At 34.5% G+C, this 16,845-nt stretch overlaps 1 protein-coding gene and 1 long non-coding RNA gene across 2 annotated transcripts; one reads left to right on the top strand and one right to left on the bottom strand.

Moving 5' to 3' along the window:
• Positions 1–642: 642 nt before the first annotated feature.
• On the bottom strand, positions 643–1,835 carry LOC148870356 (uncharacterized). The gene is made up of 2 exons (XR_016107042.1): positions 1,258–1,835; positions 643–1,133 (listed from the first exon to the last, which is right to left on the bottom strand). It is a non-coding gene; the product is annotated as an uncharacterized LOC148870356 (long non-coding RNA).
• On the top strand, positions 1,607–10,769 carry LOC148870355 (Haloacid dehalogenase-like hydrolase (HAD) superfamily protein). Its single transcript, XM_088968821.1, has 6 exons — positions 1,607–2,283; positions 8,744–8,872; positions 8,969–9,089; positions 9,176–9,257; positions 10,101–10,254; positions 10,374–10,769. The coding sequence occupies exons 1-6, from the start codon at positions 1,975–1,977 to the stop codon at positions 10,506–10,508; spliced, it is 930 nt and encodes a 309-aa protein (XP_088824947.1). The 5' UTR covers positions 1,607–1,974; the 3' UTR covers positions 10,509–10,769.
• The last annotated feature ends 6,076 nt before the right edge of the window (positions 10,770–16,845 follow it).

Genomic DNA, 16,845 nt, shown 5'->3' with positions numbered 1-16,845 from the left:
CCTTATCCCAACTACATGAAATCGGAATCGGCTACATACATGACGTGGGTTGTGAAGTGGGATAGCATTGTTAATTAAGGGCTGTGCGAGCTGTCGCTGGGGTCCTCCTAAGTCCCGTGTGCGTCAAAGCTTGGAACATTTCTTATTCTTGGACAGAAATGGAGACCCACACACCCCAAAAGTCACATTCCACAATCGTAAGCCGTTCAAGATAAATTTGCCAACTCTCTTGGGAAGATTTTCTCATTATCCACTGTCCTCCCCTCCCCCTCTTTTCTTGCAGAGAAAGATATAAGTTATTGGTTGTGGAACATCCAATTCTTAATTCCTATCTGCTATATGCTCATGGGCCATGGGCCATGGGCCAGGGCGTCACCCAATCTGAGTTGTGTCCAAAAATAAAGTCAAAAGCTAACCCTGGCGTATTAAGAGCGACATTTCTTTGCTAATTATTCTGCTAAACGATTGCATGCCAACCGACCAAAATGGAATATGGATCACACAAGCTAAGCATGGCTTCCTACTCTCTTTATCTTCTTTTTCATTTTTTATTTTATTTGGTTTATTGCTATTAATTATTATTATTATTATTAAGCTTAATCAAATGAGAAGACAAATTCAGCCCAATCAACCACTAATCTCTCAAAGGAAGAAAGAAGCAATCTATTTTTAGGCCATACGTGGATCGAGTCTCCCGGTCAGACGGAATTGCTCAAATCAAATCAACATGTTCGGTGTTTCCACGTAACCAGGCCTCATGATTCGTGAGATAGCCCTTTTCTTTTTCTTTTTCTATATCAGGCTTTTACACAGTGGTCTCAATCCAACGGTCTTAACTTTACACAGACAGCCTATTCTATATTTCTATTCTTTCTGCTTGACAACTCAGAACTCAGAAGGAAGGAAAAGCAAGATCCCAATGCCAAGGCCGATGTCTATCTCGCCAATCGCCATGTCAGGGCCCACTTTTATTAATTTCTTTCAATATATAAATAAATATAAAAAATAAGGGAATTGGGTGTTCAACAATTGGAGCTCAGTCTCCGCCTCCGCCTCCGGCATCCCCCTATCTATTTCTACAGTGATACGTGGACGCTCATGATCATTGGATCAGTAATCAGTTTGACCTTATTCTGCCTCATCGATCACATGCAATCAAGCAAGTGAATCTGATCTCATCATCAAATTAAAAAAAAAAAAATAGAGCCAACAGCCATCGATCGGCAACAAAAAAAAATAAAAGTGAAAAGGACTTACCAGTTTGTCACTTTTCCTCGTAGGCATCTGCCGGGTTCCAACTCAGAGTCCGAGTCACCACCAAGGCAACTAATCCGGCGACTTTGTCCAACCGATCTCTCATCTCTCATTCTTTCTCCCAGGTCCCTAGTTCCAGAAGTCACCTGACTAATGGATCATCTTCTTAAAAAACGAGAACAGGGGGATTGGGATATGCTCCTCACACAGGGCACTTCAGAACGACTTCACAGAGGCACATCCCACCGTAAATTAGGAACATTTCTCATAAATAATAATATATAAATACGGGAGATATTCTAATGCATAGCGGAATGTGTGTGAAATGTCACGTGTAAGGAGCAGATCCGATCTCGAACAGAGGGATGTAACGATGAATCTCTTCTCTGATTGGTCGGTCTTGACTCTTGAAATGGGACCCACCAAAGTTTTTGTCCTCCTCCTTCCTTCTCCTTCTCTAGCCTCCTCTAGAGGAGAGAGAATAAGAAAGGAAAGGAGGAATTCTTCGTGGAAAAAAAAGCCACTACCACGACGCTTGATTGCCCTGAATTGATTGATTGATTGATTTATTGGGTTTGGCTTCTTTCTTTTCTTCCATTCGATTCAGGTATATAGAAGAACGACGAAGGCTTTTCCGGGGAGAACACGTTAACGTTCTTATCCGTCTCTTTGTCTACAAATATTATATTATTTCCATTTTTTGCTTGCTCTAAAGCGGCCATGGCCGAGCTGGCCCAGGCCGATGTTTATGCGCCGAGGCCACTGCAAGTATGGAGGACTCTGTTGAACTGGTTGGCCTTCTTCTTTCAAATCTTCCTCCAGATCCTCAGGGGAACACCTTCAATGGCGCAGGTTCTGTCTTTTATTGGCCTTCGACATCCCTTACTCGCTTCTTCATCCTCGTCCTCTTCTGCCTCATTCAAGCCCTTGCCTGTCGTTGAACTTCCCCATCAAGATTTGCCTTCCGTCCCTTCGCACATTACCAGCTATGACGATAGCGACCTTGATCAGCGGATCGAGAAGCTCACAGTAAGTTCCTGTAGTCGACGACCTCTCGTTTTTGGAATTATGGGATTTCGGGACTCCTTTCTTTTTCTTGTCTTTTTTTCCCTGATGGGTTCTCTCTCTCTCTCTCTTATTGTTTTTGTTCGTTCCGATCTTTTAAGTTTTATCATCAATTCATTGATTTTTTTAGTATATTTATTCTTGTAGTAATGGGCAAAAGCGTATGATCTAGCTTCAGTCATGTGCATTTGTTGATTGTGCATCTCGTAGTTTTTGATAGAATGATCAAATGGAATTTACATTTTCAGATGGTTTCTGCTTACATTGCTTGGGAATATTTGAAGGGATAAATATCGTCGGTATGCTAGGTAGATCCCAGATAACTGGAACCAAAGTTGTGGTAATGGCCTTTTATACGTGGGAATTGCTTTTTGCACCGTGATAGTTTAGTGTATGCCAAATGCTTTTCTGTGAACTAGATATAAATCCTTCATGTATCTGGTGCCCTGACTTGCTTATCTATACTATTGTGATTGATTGAGAAAACATTAATGAACCTAGGAGGGAAATTTTAAGATGCAAGGGAAATTAACAAAGTTGGTGTAATGGTATATTCTCGGGCCGACAAGTTTGAAGTTTGGGAATGTAGGTTAAAGTCTGAGAGCAGCCACTTTGTTAAACAAATACCAAAGGTTCAAGTCTGTGAAATCCTTTTCCCTTCTCCTCTCTGCACAGGATGTCGATGAAGTTCCTTGGAGGTGATTTTGGTCAATTATGCTCCCTTTTCCAGGAGGGGTGGGGATCAGTCAGTCACTTTCTTTTGCACCGCCCCTTTTCTTTTGCAGTGTGGACTCGTTTCGTAAGACTTTGGAAAAGATTGGGTTCTCCTCTTCTCAGTTGGAGGCAGTAATTGGGAAAGCAGAGAGGCTGCTGTTCAAGTGACTGTATGTCAAAAAAGAATTCCATGGCTTATCCTTTCCCCAAGCCTGTCATCAGTCGGGGTGTATCCTTGTCTCTTAGTGTAGCGTAGTGGTTTTGTATATGCTGTGAATCATACTGTCATGGGCTTTCCTCGTTTTTTGCTGCCATCACTGTCAAGCTTTTAGGAGCTCCAGCTTGAATCAGTAGTTTATATTGGAGTTTTGACAATTTTCAGAAAAATTGCAACTCCTTGTTGCACCTTAAATTTTGAGATATAAAACAAGTGGAACCAACTTCATTTCTGAAACTTTTTTTCTGCTGCCATGGCTTAAAAGGTGGAGTGTTCCACCTAAAACATCCTTCTGGAATCTACATGGTCTTCAATGCCAAACTTGGATGTGACTTTCTTGTAAATGTCCTCAAACTTTTGTGATGCATTTTCATATGCAGGTGTCCCAGTTTCTTGTCACCTCGGAAAAATCCCAATTTGTAAACCTACTGCCATATTTTACTTAAATGTTAGATCATCAATTTCCTTAATTTGCTTCCTCTCTTCCAATACCTATTTACCAAGGAGGGCTTGAATCATGCTTTTTAGGGGGTCTATTCCCAAAATATCCCACTGCTACTAGCAAGAACACCTGAATTCTTTAGTTGTGGTTTTCTCATCTCCTGTCCCATCCCATAACATACCCCTTTGTAGTTTCTCTGCAAGGATTGCTAACATCTAAAGGAATGACAAAAATAGAAGGCTTGACATGAAACTCTCAGTTGATTTCACAATTTCCATCTTTGGGGGGATACTTTCTTCTTCCATTCTGCCAAAATTCTATTGTTTCAATTGATGGAAATTCCAAGTGGGCAGATGAAAACCTGCCTAAGTCATGCATCACAGCGTATGCTTTTACCGGCTCCTCCAAGTTAGCATAGCATCACAGCCTATGCTAAAACAACTTTAATACAAATTAAGATTTAAATGTGTATCCAAGGTTCAAAATTTCAACATGATACGCCTTGTACCAGGTGTATTGTATTGTGTCAATAAGCCACCAATATTGCAAATGCAAGGGATTTGGGATTTTGGGCATTTTCAGGGGGTAGGCAGGCCTAAGAATGCCCTGCCCCCCCCCCCTCCCGCGCGCGGGCCAATTTCGAGGAAAAAAACCTAAAAAATGATGTTTTTTGGTATCAAAACACCCGATATGTTTGTTCATGTGTATTGTCTGTATCGATACTTTAAACCGTCTGAGTATACAATGATAAAATTTGGTTGAGTGGATCCTTTTATTTTACCTTTAAGGCAGGGGTGGAGCCAGGGGGTGGCGGAGGGGAGCCATGGTCCTCCCTATCCCTTCAAAATTCGAATAAAACACATTTAAATCCCACTTATATTTTGACCCTTTACCTATGTTTCCTAGCTTTTGGTCCCTCTCAAGAAAAGACTCTAGCTCCGCCCCTGCTTTAACGGAATCTGAAAAATATCCTTTAATGACAACCAAAAGGCCAAACCTTACATTGAAAACTCAGGTATGAGCTTCAAGCATGGTGCCTGCAAATCCAGTCAGTCCTTCCTACCCCTTCTATGGTCAGAATCAGTTAGGTTGTTTGCAGATCTGTGAGAAAGCCCTTCTCTGCTTTAGTGCCAATGGGACCAAGAACCTTTTAATGTTGCGATAGTGAAGAGTGATTATTCGAATTTTGAAATCTGAATAGTATAATTGCACATGGAATGTTTTTTCTCTATGCATCAGACAGTTGGGGCCATCATTGGGTAATGGGCCTTTGTACCATAATTTTTTTTTTCTCTCTCTAATTCATCCAATTCCTCTATAGGTTATAGGATTGATCAAGGATTGGATTTCAAAAGCTAATCTATCAAAGAAAGTTTCAAATTCATTTCTTTTCAAAAAAAAAAAAAAAAACAGAAGAAAGCTTCACATTCATAGGAACATTCTACTCCCAACATCTAAGTAAATTCCTTCTCTCTCTTCAATTCCCTTAGATTTAAACCACTTTTTAATTGTTCGAACTTCCATTTGCTGATAAAAAAAAGGAACTTCCATCCTTTTGTGCGCACACTGCTTAGAAACCATTTCAAATGTAGTTGCTTCTAATATTTTGATATTATTCTTCATTATAATTTATGCCACCAGGTTTCATCTAAGATTCCTCCTAGAACTATGGGTTTGAAAATTCTTGAGGTTTTGTAGGGCCGCAATTGGTATCCATTTATCCAAATTTGAATTTGATCCAGTTAAGTGTGATCTGAACTTAATTTGTTTAAGTTGGAACGTATACACACATACATACTTTTAAAAAAAGGTAAAGCCAACAGACATAGAAACTGGTGCTATTGCAGCTACACCTCCCGATTTGTCAGGTATACTACGAAGAATGGCATGGATCGGTAGGGCAGAGGCCTTTGGTGTCCCCTCCAGTCAAGAATTGGGGCCTCACAATCACTAGGCAATATGCTTTTCTCTCATGCCCTTCTTCGTTCATGGTTCGATATTCTGGTGTCCTAGGCGGATTATTCAGTCTAAACTCGGATTTGAGCTTTCCTGTCCTAGTGTGAACTGAAGTATTGGTGTGAACTGAATATTCAGCTGTAACTGGGATTTGGCACATAGATCTGAAGTTTCGATGCCTAGTTGTTCCCGTTCCGGAAAATCCATCATGGGCGGCTCGTAACATGGTAAAGGGTGACGTGCAAGGTGATCAGCAATAGCTTGTCCCAACATCGATTTCTGGGTGACGTAAGTGATATCGAACTCTGACAACAACATTTTCCACCTAGCAATTCGGCCTGAAACAACCGGCTTTTCGAAGAGAATTCATCATATTGGATGTTGACTCCTACTCCCGAAAGAAAAGATCTAAGGCATCTTGGATAAAGTCAGTTCTCCCGCTCGTGTATAGCCATCCATGGGGGAGGGATAGTGAACCGAGGAGATTAGTTTACTATATCTGAAAATATTAGATTATTTATTCCTCCGGCACCGCAGTGTCTTCTTCGAGGGTAACCGTGAGGTTACTTTTGAAGGCTACAAACAGGAGCTTTCTTTCAACATGTGCTGTTCTCAAGTCTGTATATATATATATATATATGTTTGTATTCTATTAATAAAGTTGGTTTGACTGTTCGGTTTTTACTAAAGAGCCATTGGTACAAGTTTTATAAAATTTATTTTCGACATATTTTGCTCATGATATACAATATCAAGATCATTTTTAGTTTAATTTATCAATACTATTTAATATCCAATTGCAATCTGGTGGGTAAGATTTGAATATTTGATTCGAATCAGAACAATCAAATTTGGGTCTACCCTATATCTGATTTGATCCAGTCTGTTTGCGGCCCTTCAGGTTTCTTCATAAAAAAGTATTTTTTTTCCTTTTTTGGTGCCACAATGCCATGTACCGGGCTTGGTCATCCCTTACAATCTTCCAACTGAATCCTGCATATTGTGGGATGGATTAGATGCTCTATCTCTGTTTGTGTATATAATATCTGGATGCATGTGTATGTGTGATGCAGGACAACCCAATTTTTAGTTGCCTTTCCTCTTCATGGTACATAAACTAGTTAAAATAGTTTATGAGAAACTTATAGAGTTGAATTTAAAAAGTTTTATCCTCAAATACAAGCAGGTGTCTCAACATCTGTGACCTTATCCCTTTTGGCATCTAACTACTAAGGAAGTGGTATTGATGCTTCAATAAAGGACTGGAAGACCTTGGAGGAAGGTCAATAGGTTATTGTCACAAATTATGGAATAAGAAATTTACAATGGGTAATGGGAGCAACAAGAGTCTTAAACAATCCTAGGAATATTTAATGTGGAATTGGATTGGAAAAGCTTACCACCATTTTATAATAGACATCAGACACAAAATTGGAGAAAGGAACTAGGGGAAAATTCTGGGTAGATCCCTGGCATGATGATCATCCCCTAATGGATATATACCTCTCTCTTTATATTGCAGTCCAGGATAGCAAATCTCTTTTTTCAAAGTGCTTGGAGATCTTCATTGGTGAGACAGTTTTGAACCCAAGTCTCGGATCACACCTAAATGATAGGGAAATTGAGCCAATGAATGAGGCTCTGCTCAAGATCCACAAACAAAAACCAGCCCCATGACAAAGGGATAAGAAGATCTTGCTTTAAGATTTTTTTTTTTTATCAGCAAGTAATTTCATTAATCATTAAATAAAATTAAGGAATGTACAACAGGTTGGAGCATTCCAACAAGACCCAAGAGGCAAATACTTAAAACTTAGATGTTAAGATTCTTTTACAGAAACGTCATTCTTTAGAAGACTGAATTACTCTTCCCCTTGTACATTTCCAAGCTCTAGAGTCCACTGTCTATATACCATCAAGAGTAGCTTTCTTTGCCTGGTTGGAAACTCTTGGTAAATGCCTAATCATAGAGAGACTCTTCACAAGAGGGATTGATCTGGGCAATTTTGATTGCATTCTCTGTGCTAGCAATGTGGAAACCAGAAAAGTGGAAATTACATCTTTCTCCATTGCCAATTTACTTCTTTCATATTGTCTGAGTTAATTGGGAATTTCAGATTGTAGTGGTGCTTACTAGGTTCTATAGAAGTCTTCTTGAATCATTGGAAGCTTAAGGGCTAACAAAAGAGGTAAAGCTCTATGGGCAATGGTGTTGTTTGCTGTTTTCTGCTTTGTATTGTGCCAAAAAAGGGAGAAGACATGGTCCAGGTACAAGGAACACTACAAATCTGGATTTCAGTGCACAGGGAATTTAGGAAGTTCCATACACTTATTTGACTTTAAATCCTTGTTTGCAAATAGAAATTCATGATGTGATATATTCTCTGGCTGATCTTTAAGCAACTCCCCAGTGTATAATACTTCAATGTACATTGGTGCTGATGTATATGATCTTTTTACTTGATCCATAATTCCGTATAATACAAAGCTTTTACTTTACCTATTAAAACAATAAGTTAAGACCAGATTTAAGAGATTCTAATAGTTGATACAAGGTTGATCAATGATGGTTGTAAAGAGGTTAAACAGGGCTTACAGGAAAGGTCTTAATCTTCATTTTTTGCCGTAAATATAAGATCCTGTGAGGTGGAATTAATTTTTTAAAGTTGCAAGGTGCCAACTAGCTGGTTGGTAAGGTTTCCCGCTGGTCGTAGCGGAGACTTTGGATCGAATCCCGCCTGCACCTGGGTTGGGGGATGGGCTACCCCCCCCGGTTGTGTAGCGCTTCAAAAGATATAAAAAAAAAGAATAATTTATTAAGTTGCATGTGTGCATGAACATTGCAAAACTAAAGAAATTTTTGAAACAATGTGAAGTCTGTCTGTCAACTACTTTTTCTCTATCGAGTCTAAAACATCTCTCATGCTAGACTTGAAAGTTGAAGGAAAATAATAGGCCAGCATTCTTCTTACTTGCCAGATCAATTATTCTCTTAATCCTCATTTGCCAGTTATATTTTTTTAGCTTTTGTTGTGCATAGAGCTTGCTTTTACTTCAGAATATAGAGATTTTGATAGATGCACTTTGGTATGTAGGTGGTCCTTGACTTGGATGAAACCCTGGTATGTGCATATGAGACATTTAGCTTGCCTGCAATAGTCCGTAATCAAGCAATAGAAGCTGGGCTGAAGTGGTTTGAGCTGGAATGTGTATCATCAGATAAGGTATTTTTAATAGTTTCTTTGTCATTTATCCAGTTATCTATCCATAACTCCATTATACATGGAAGAAACTTAATCAAACATACACTGTTTTTGAAGGAATCTGATGGAAAACCCAAGGTCAATCATGTCACAGTGTTTGAACGTCCAGGTTTGCGAGAATTCTTGAAGCAGACAAGTGAATTTGCGGATCTTGTGCTATTCACCGCTGGTCTTGAAGGTTTACGTGCTAATTAATTTTTCCTTTGATCACTTAATCTTTTCCTTTTAATTTCCTTAAACAGTTCATCTTTGGGTGCTCTACAGGTTATGCTAGACCACTTGTTGACAGATTAGATGTTGAAAAGCGATTTAGCCTTCGTCTTTATCGGCCTTCAACAATTAGCACGTAAGTAGAGCTGCTGTTTAATAGCTTCTAGGTAGTATTGTGTTCAAGTTCAAGTCATTGTTATCATAAAATAGGATATGCATCTAGGGGAAATGATAATCTAAAAACTACAGTTGGACAACTGAACCATCTCATCTGTTGATTATTGTAACTTTACTGGAATTTTTTTTCGTACTTTTTTCCCTGGTCCATCTTAAATAATGTAATAGACCACGTGCAGGCATTTTTGTCAGCTTAGAACTTTATTTAGATTTCTCATGTGGATCTTACTGAAGGTTGGATCCCTATTCTCTCCATGTGAGTGCAATTTGCCACGTTGTAGCCATCTAAAATCTCAGAGATACATTTGCACTAGGCAATTTCCTTCGCATTCATTATATTCATAAATCATAATAATAAGACATGAAAAGTTGTTAAAAGGGGAGGGGGCGAGGAGGACCATATTTGCCTAACCCTAAAATACATCTCCCTTGCTTAATCCTGTCCCAACAAAATTATAAAACCAGAAAAGCAATAACTTTGAGGCAGCATCAAGCTTTTATTTCTGCTTAAGTTCCCAAACCATGGACAGAACATACATATATTCCTTGAATTGCAATGAATCCCATAATTTGTGGTTAGATTCATGTTAAGGTGTATATTTTCTGAAACAGCATGCATGCATGGTGTCAAGTTCATACTTGACTTGCTACATAAAGGTTTATTGTCTTGATTAAATGTTGTTAATGCTGCTTCCACTTATGGAGAACTGCATTGAGGGTGAAAACCTGGACTTTCTGCAGTTAAGAGAATTCAAACTTTATGCTGTTACTCAGATGAAATTTCCACAATTTTGTGCATCAGAGAATACCGGGAGCATGTGAAGGATCTTTCTTGCCTATCAAAGGATCTTTGCCGAATTGTTATTGTTGATAATAACCCATTCAGCTTCTTGTTGCAACCACTTAATGGAATACCATGCATACCATTTTCTGCAGGACAGCCCTATGATGAGCAGGTACCCAGAATTATTTCAAACCAAGAAAATTAATATATTGTGTTTTTGTTCTGAACATTATATTTGGATTTTTAATAATTTTTGCACCAAATTATTTATTTTTCTTTACAATGTTTCAGCTTTTGGAAGTCCTCCTTCCACTCCTTAAACACCTCTCCCTCCAGAAGGATGTGAGGCCTGTACTTTATGAAAGATTCAACATGCCTGAGTGGTTTCAAAAGCATGGAATCCCAACTTCTGATTGGGTATTGTAGGAAGAGTTGGAAGGAGAATTGGCAAATCTTGGAGGACATGAAGTATATCTGTACAGGGCAGCGTGTCTACGTTTGGCCTGGCAACTTGTATATTATCATCATGTATACAGATGCCATTGGAGAAAACTACCACATTTCTTTCTGTAGGCATTTGCAATGAAAGTCGCGTCATATTTTGCTGCAGTATATGGGGAATTATGTATTTAGGGTGGATCAAGTCTAACTTTTGAAATTTGATTATATGTTTCCATCTTTTGGGCATGAGGATTTTTTTTTTTTTTTAGTTTTATAAGATTCATTTAAGTGGCAGCCAACCAGTAAATCGAACATCTTATTCTTTTCCCTTCTTGATGAGTAAGTTGAACAATTGTTAGAGAAGGTTTACCGGGTAGAACATCCCAATTGAGCTAGAGGGCTACAGGTCGTATTCTGAAGGTTGCCTATCATTTGGGTTCTATAGCAGGAGAAGTGACTATGACAAATTCCTCGTCTACTTTTCATGTTCCTTAAAATAACAAACGGCAAGCAGTTGTTCAGATTATGCATACTTTATGGTCCCTTCCTAACTTAACTGGTCAAATTTGCTATTAGAATATGAATGCAATGAGATATCGGCACTCAGTCAGGTAAGAAAAAACAGTTCTTTTATTTATTTATTTATTTGGGGCGGGGGGGGGGGGTGTATTTGGTGATACACCTGAATCCCCATAGGTTGCACGGGAAAATCTGAAAGATTTAATAATTTTATTTGTTTGATTTAATAATTTTATTTGTTTCATTTAATGTTGATTTATAAAAAAGTAATTATCGTTAATTGAATATGAACAAATAGTTTTTTAATAAATTTAGTTTTATTAATAATTTTTATTATTTTTAAGTAAAATTTTGATGAACTTTGAATAAATAAAAATAATTATAAAAGCTAACATTTTTATTAATTCCACTGGGTTCAGGGAAGGGCACCCCATCCATTTCCATGTCCCATAGTTTAAGACACTTTATCCAATCCCTTCCCCGTCCCCAGTGTTGTGTGGGTTCAGGGCAAGGTAACCACTCCTCAATGTTGGGCAAGTTCAGGGGCAAGCCACTCCACTCCATCAAGGATTGAGAATCCTCGAATTTCCTTGCCCTGTCCCTAGTGTGGGCGGGTTCAAGTAGAGGTGTAAATTGGGTTGTGCTAGGTCAGCGCGACATGACCTAGCCAAGCTCAAGGCAAGGCACCCACTCTCTGTCCAAAGTTTTTAAAATTAGACAAGATAGGGAACTGTTATGGGGTCAAACGGTCCAACTATTCGGTTCGAATGGATGACATTCTCTAACGAAAAAATAAAAAATAGAAAAACAAAAAAGTCCAAAAATCGTTGTCTAAGTTGACGGTTTGACCACCCAGGTCAGCAACTCGCTAACCAAATAAACGGTTTTTGGACAAAAAACGATTTTGAGGTGAAACGGTGTCCGGTTCCCAATTTTTCTGGTCTAACTATCTGGTTTGATCCAATTTTGAATACACTATCCCCGTCAACCCAATATTCAATTTGATGATAGAAATGATCAAAATGATATATGGAGGTAAATTTATTCAAATTTATTAATTTTTATTAAATAATTTATTTTCTTTTTAAATGGTTTACTTACAGAATTATACTAATTTATCTTATAATTTCTCATATAAACTAACCAGTAATTTCCTTTTTCCAATATTATACTAATTTGTCTTAATAATTTGTGTGATTATTTGTTCAAATTATAGTTTTCCATTTCCCAGTCATTTTTCTTTAATAATTTTCAATAATTTGCAATTAAAATTGCATAATTTTCAATAGTTTTCCAAAATCTATCTAATGTAATAAATTTTCCTAAAATTTCCAAAATATTCTAATAATTTTCAATAATTATTTAATGCATTTTAAATAAACTTCCAAATAACTTATATCTTTTAATTTCAAAAATGTCATTTTACGAAAATGTAGTTTTATGAAAAATTTATTACATTTGTGTAACTATGGGGATTTATTGATTTTTTTTAAATTGTTATTAAATATATATTTTTATTTGGTAGTTTACTAACAAAATTACACTAGTTTATCTTTAATTTTTTCAATAGAAATTAATTATTAATTTCATTTTCTAACATTATAATATTTTGTTCCCCCATTTGTATTTGGTTATTAATTATAATAATAACAATAACTAAAATTTTATATTTTTTGATAATTGTTAAATATAATTCTCAATTTTATAAAAATTAGTTAAAGAGTTTTCAATTTCTATAAAATGTTGTTAATGAGTTAATTAATAACAATATTTTTTAATTTTTATAATTTACTAACTGTATTTATTTACTTTTTGTAATAATTATATTTAATACTCATTGAATATGGGTGAGATTAAATATTAACCATATTTAACTATTTATTAATTAATATGAATATTTTAAATGAGGGAGAGTAGATATAGATTGGGGATGCATTTTAGGAATTGATTAGGGAGTGGGGCAACATGATAATTTCCTATTGGTTTAAATGGGATACCCTAGGAGAGAGATTATAGGAATATTTTTAGTTAATTGGGTGATATGGCTTAATGGGAGTGATGGGAAGGGAGGGGAGAGAAAGTCAAAGAAAATGTAGGGTAGGGATAATGGAGCAAAGAGAGGCGTGGTGACGAGGACCCATGCTATGCATGGGCTTTGTTAAGCGAAAGTCAAACAATGGAAATACATAAGAGTATATAATTGTTTTATATTTTAACTTTTTAATAAACAATCCGATCAAACTCAACTCGAGTTGGTATGTTTTCTAGTATTTTAGATCAACTTTGGTTTAATAAATATATATTAATATTTTATATTTTAAATTTAATTTTTTAATAGGAAAAGTAGGAAAATTTCCATATTTCTTAGTCTAAAATATTTTATATCATAGATTTAATTTTTGTAATTTATTTTTTAATATTATCATTGTAATTTATGAAATTTGAAGTTAATTTTTAAGTTTAAATCTTTTGAACAAACAAACTAAACCGAAAATAGACCCAAATCGATACAAACCGAGTTTGTGGGTTTTCACTGATGGTCATTTGGTTTCGAGTGACAAACTACGTACTTGACCAAATCGATTTGGTTAGCAAAACAGCCTCCAACTGAACTAAACTAATCAGTGAACACTCCTAATTTCAACTAAATTTATAGTCTAATCTTTAATAAATAAAAATAGTTTAATCTCCAATAATTATTGAAAATTTATAGCAAACATACACAATCATTTAAAATAAGTTTATAATAAAAATATAATAGATATATAATAAAATGCAATAATTACAAAAATATAATAAATACTAAAAATATACTAAATTAGTCAATAAATAGTGTAATATCAAATAATAGCTTAATCTCTAATAAGTATTAATTTATAAATTATAAAAAATATATAATTACTAAAATTAAATTTATAATAAAAATACAATAAATGTGATAAATTAAATAACAAAATTTAAATAGCAAAATAAAAATCAATTTATAAATAATTATTGAAAGTATTTTTATAAAAAGCAATAAATAATTACTGAAAATAAAATAAATATTAGTTATAGTATATATAAATATATAATGAATATACACTATTATTGTAAAATTATTACTAATAAATATAATTTTTTTGATAGTTATTTTCTATAATTATTAATTGATATAGGTGAAATTATTTATTTACAATATTATTTAGTTACTGAAATAATAAAATTATTTAAATTATTAGAATATTAATTATTTGTTGAATTTAAAAATCCATAGAATTATAATTTTACTATTATTACATAATTTATTATTAATTAAAATATTTAACTATTATTAATATGAATATTATGAATTCTATTATAATTATTTTTCTACTTTTAAGATTTTTTTAAATTTATTACATAATTTTGTTATTTTAACTATTTAAAATTGTCATGTTAAATATTTTGTTATTTACATATCTAAATAATATGTAAAATATTTAAAAAAATTCATTATTTAATTTATTGTTATTACATAATATTAAATAGATTGTTATATTATTAAGCTATTTTTAATGTTTTTTATTTAATATTCTAGTTATTGAAATATTTAAATAATGTGTATTTTTTAATGTTAAATTTTTATTATTTGAATAACATTTAAATTGAATAATTCGTAAAATTATAATTTTTATTGTTACTACATAATTTCATGATGAATTTTGTAAAAATATTGAATTATTAATAATGTGAATATTATTAAATCTATGAATTTTATGTGTTTTGAATAAATATTTTAAATTTAGTATATAATTTTTTTATAAAATTTAAATAGTTCTAATTTTTTTTTAATTGAAACTATCTTTACATAGATATAGATAAAAAGTGGGGGAGAGGATAAATAGGAATTGGAGATAGTTTACTAGAGAATCTCTCTACTAAATTAGAGATAATTTAAGAGATAAGTAAGAGTTGGAGATAATTTAGGGGATAAATAGGAATTAGAGACAATTTAGGAGGAAGTAGTGGCACTTGATAGACATTAGAAAAACAAATCCCTCTTTCTTTATGGTTGTTATAAATAGTTAAATATATGTGATTTCCTTATTGGGTTAAGTGATATTACGTGGATTAAAAAAATAAAGAATTCAAAATTCTGAAAAATTAGGAATGGGGTGGGGGAGAAAGGAAAGAGGTACTGACATGGATATATATATATATATATATATACATATATGTATATACATATATATATACAAACAATTATGCATCCCTTTTTTTTTGTATATACATATATATATATATATATGTATATATATATATATATACATATATATATATGTATATACATATATATATACAAACAATTATGCATCCCTTTTTTTTTTTTTAATAAAGGGGACACAACCCTAGTGAATAAACTAGAAGCGGTGGTTTGGAAAGAAATTTAGACAATGAGACATGGGAAAACCAACTAGGGCCAGGGAGGGGTGTCTTTTCAATGGTGAAAGCAGTACTTTAATAGAGAGAAAAAAAATGCAACAGTTGGGCCTCGGTCACAGAAAATTAGAAATGGTCTCATGAGTGCCTGATGGGTGTGAACTGGGAGTTGGGACAGAGATCTTAGAAGATACGTAAAGTCAAATTATTACAACCCCAGTGCAGTGATAGAATCTTGGTCTGCATCTGATTTGCCTTATCAACATCTTTTAGTGGGTGGCTATGGACTATGGAGGAGGTTTGCGGATGAACAGCAGAATATATAACAATACATGTTATATATGAACCTAATTGCAAGTAACGTAAATACAAGTTTCCCCGTCTTTATTTGATATAAACCCAGTTACCCAAGAGAGGTTGGTTCCTCTAGTTTCACAGAGCACAAGTAGCCTAATAGATGAAGATCAGAAGAAAACAACAAAGCATACCAACTGAATGCTTGAATGTGGTTATGACTTGATTAATTTAGAGCTTCAGGGCTGGAGACTGGAGTCGATTAAAATTAGGATAAAGAGAAATGGGACAATATTGGATACCAAAAGTTGGCCAATTTAACGACATATCTTTTATAGCAGAACATGAGTGAGTGGAGATCACTTTTAACTTTTAAGGGAATAAACATAATTAATTATTAGGCCAGGTAATAGTGAGTATGAGTGGCACTGTGTCTGTGTCCCTCCCATCCCTTTCTCTCTTTCTTGCCTGACCTTAACTCTAAGCTCCCACAACCATGCCCACGTATTTGTATTTCACCAACAAATGCAATAATAGCTTACTGGCCCAACGAAGCTACAAAAGTTGACATCGTGGGAAAATACAAGAAAAAGAGGAATATGGTATTCCGTATTCCACAAAACACAATTAATGGGGACAGCAAATCCAGAAACTCAGAAGAAGCTTTTCATCATTTTTGTACTTCTGGCCCATCTAAGGTTGCCTCCATGCCTCCAACCCTTACCATCCCATTTAATATAGAGTAAATTATATATATATATATACTTTGGAGGTAATCATACTTAACGGCCTCAACTTTCAATTGCAACATTTTAGTATCCTAAACGTTTAAAAATATATATTTGAATCCAACTCTCCTAAAACTAAATATTACAGTGAGAGTTCAATTATAAAATTGCCCATATTCAGATTTTCACTTTCCATTCAAATGTTTTTATTCTTTGTTGAAAAGAAGCATAGAAATGGTTTCATATGAAAAAAAAAATATAGTAAAATAAAAGGTCAATTAACAAAAGATAATATAAACATGATAATTTTTTGTAATTTTACTCTCATTTGTAAAATCAGTTCTAACATAATTTGGACTTAAGTGTATATTTCCAAAAGT

The sequence above is a fragment of the Nelumbo lutea genome, chromosome 2 (assembly GCF_056320005.1).
Source record: "Nelumbo lutea isolate HS-2025 chromosome 2, American lotus-T2T, whole genome shotgun sequence".
In the NCBI taxonomy this organism is placed as follows: Eukaryota; Viridiplantae; Streptophyta; class Magnoliopsida; order Proteales; family Nelumbonaceae; genus Nelumbo; species Nelumbo lutea.
The sequence above is the reverse complement of the archived record's forward strand: the minus strand, read 5'-3'. Positions and strand labels throughout refer to the sequence as shown.

Excerpts from the sequence above, each read along its gene's own strand:
- LOC148870355 (XM_088968821.1), top strand. The coding sequence starts at position 1,975 with ATGGCCGAGCTGGCCCAGGCCGATGTTTATGCGCCGAGGCCACTGCAA. Across the intron at positions 9,258-10,100 it reads CGGCCTTCAACAATTAGCAC|AGAATACCGGGAGCATGTGA; the intron begins GTAAGTAGAGCT and ends TTTGTGCATCAG. Across the intron at positions 10,255-10,373 it reads GACAGCCCTATGATGAGCAG|CTTTTGGAAGTCCTCCTTCC; the intron begins GTACCCAGAATT and ends ACAATGTTTCAG.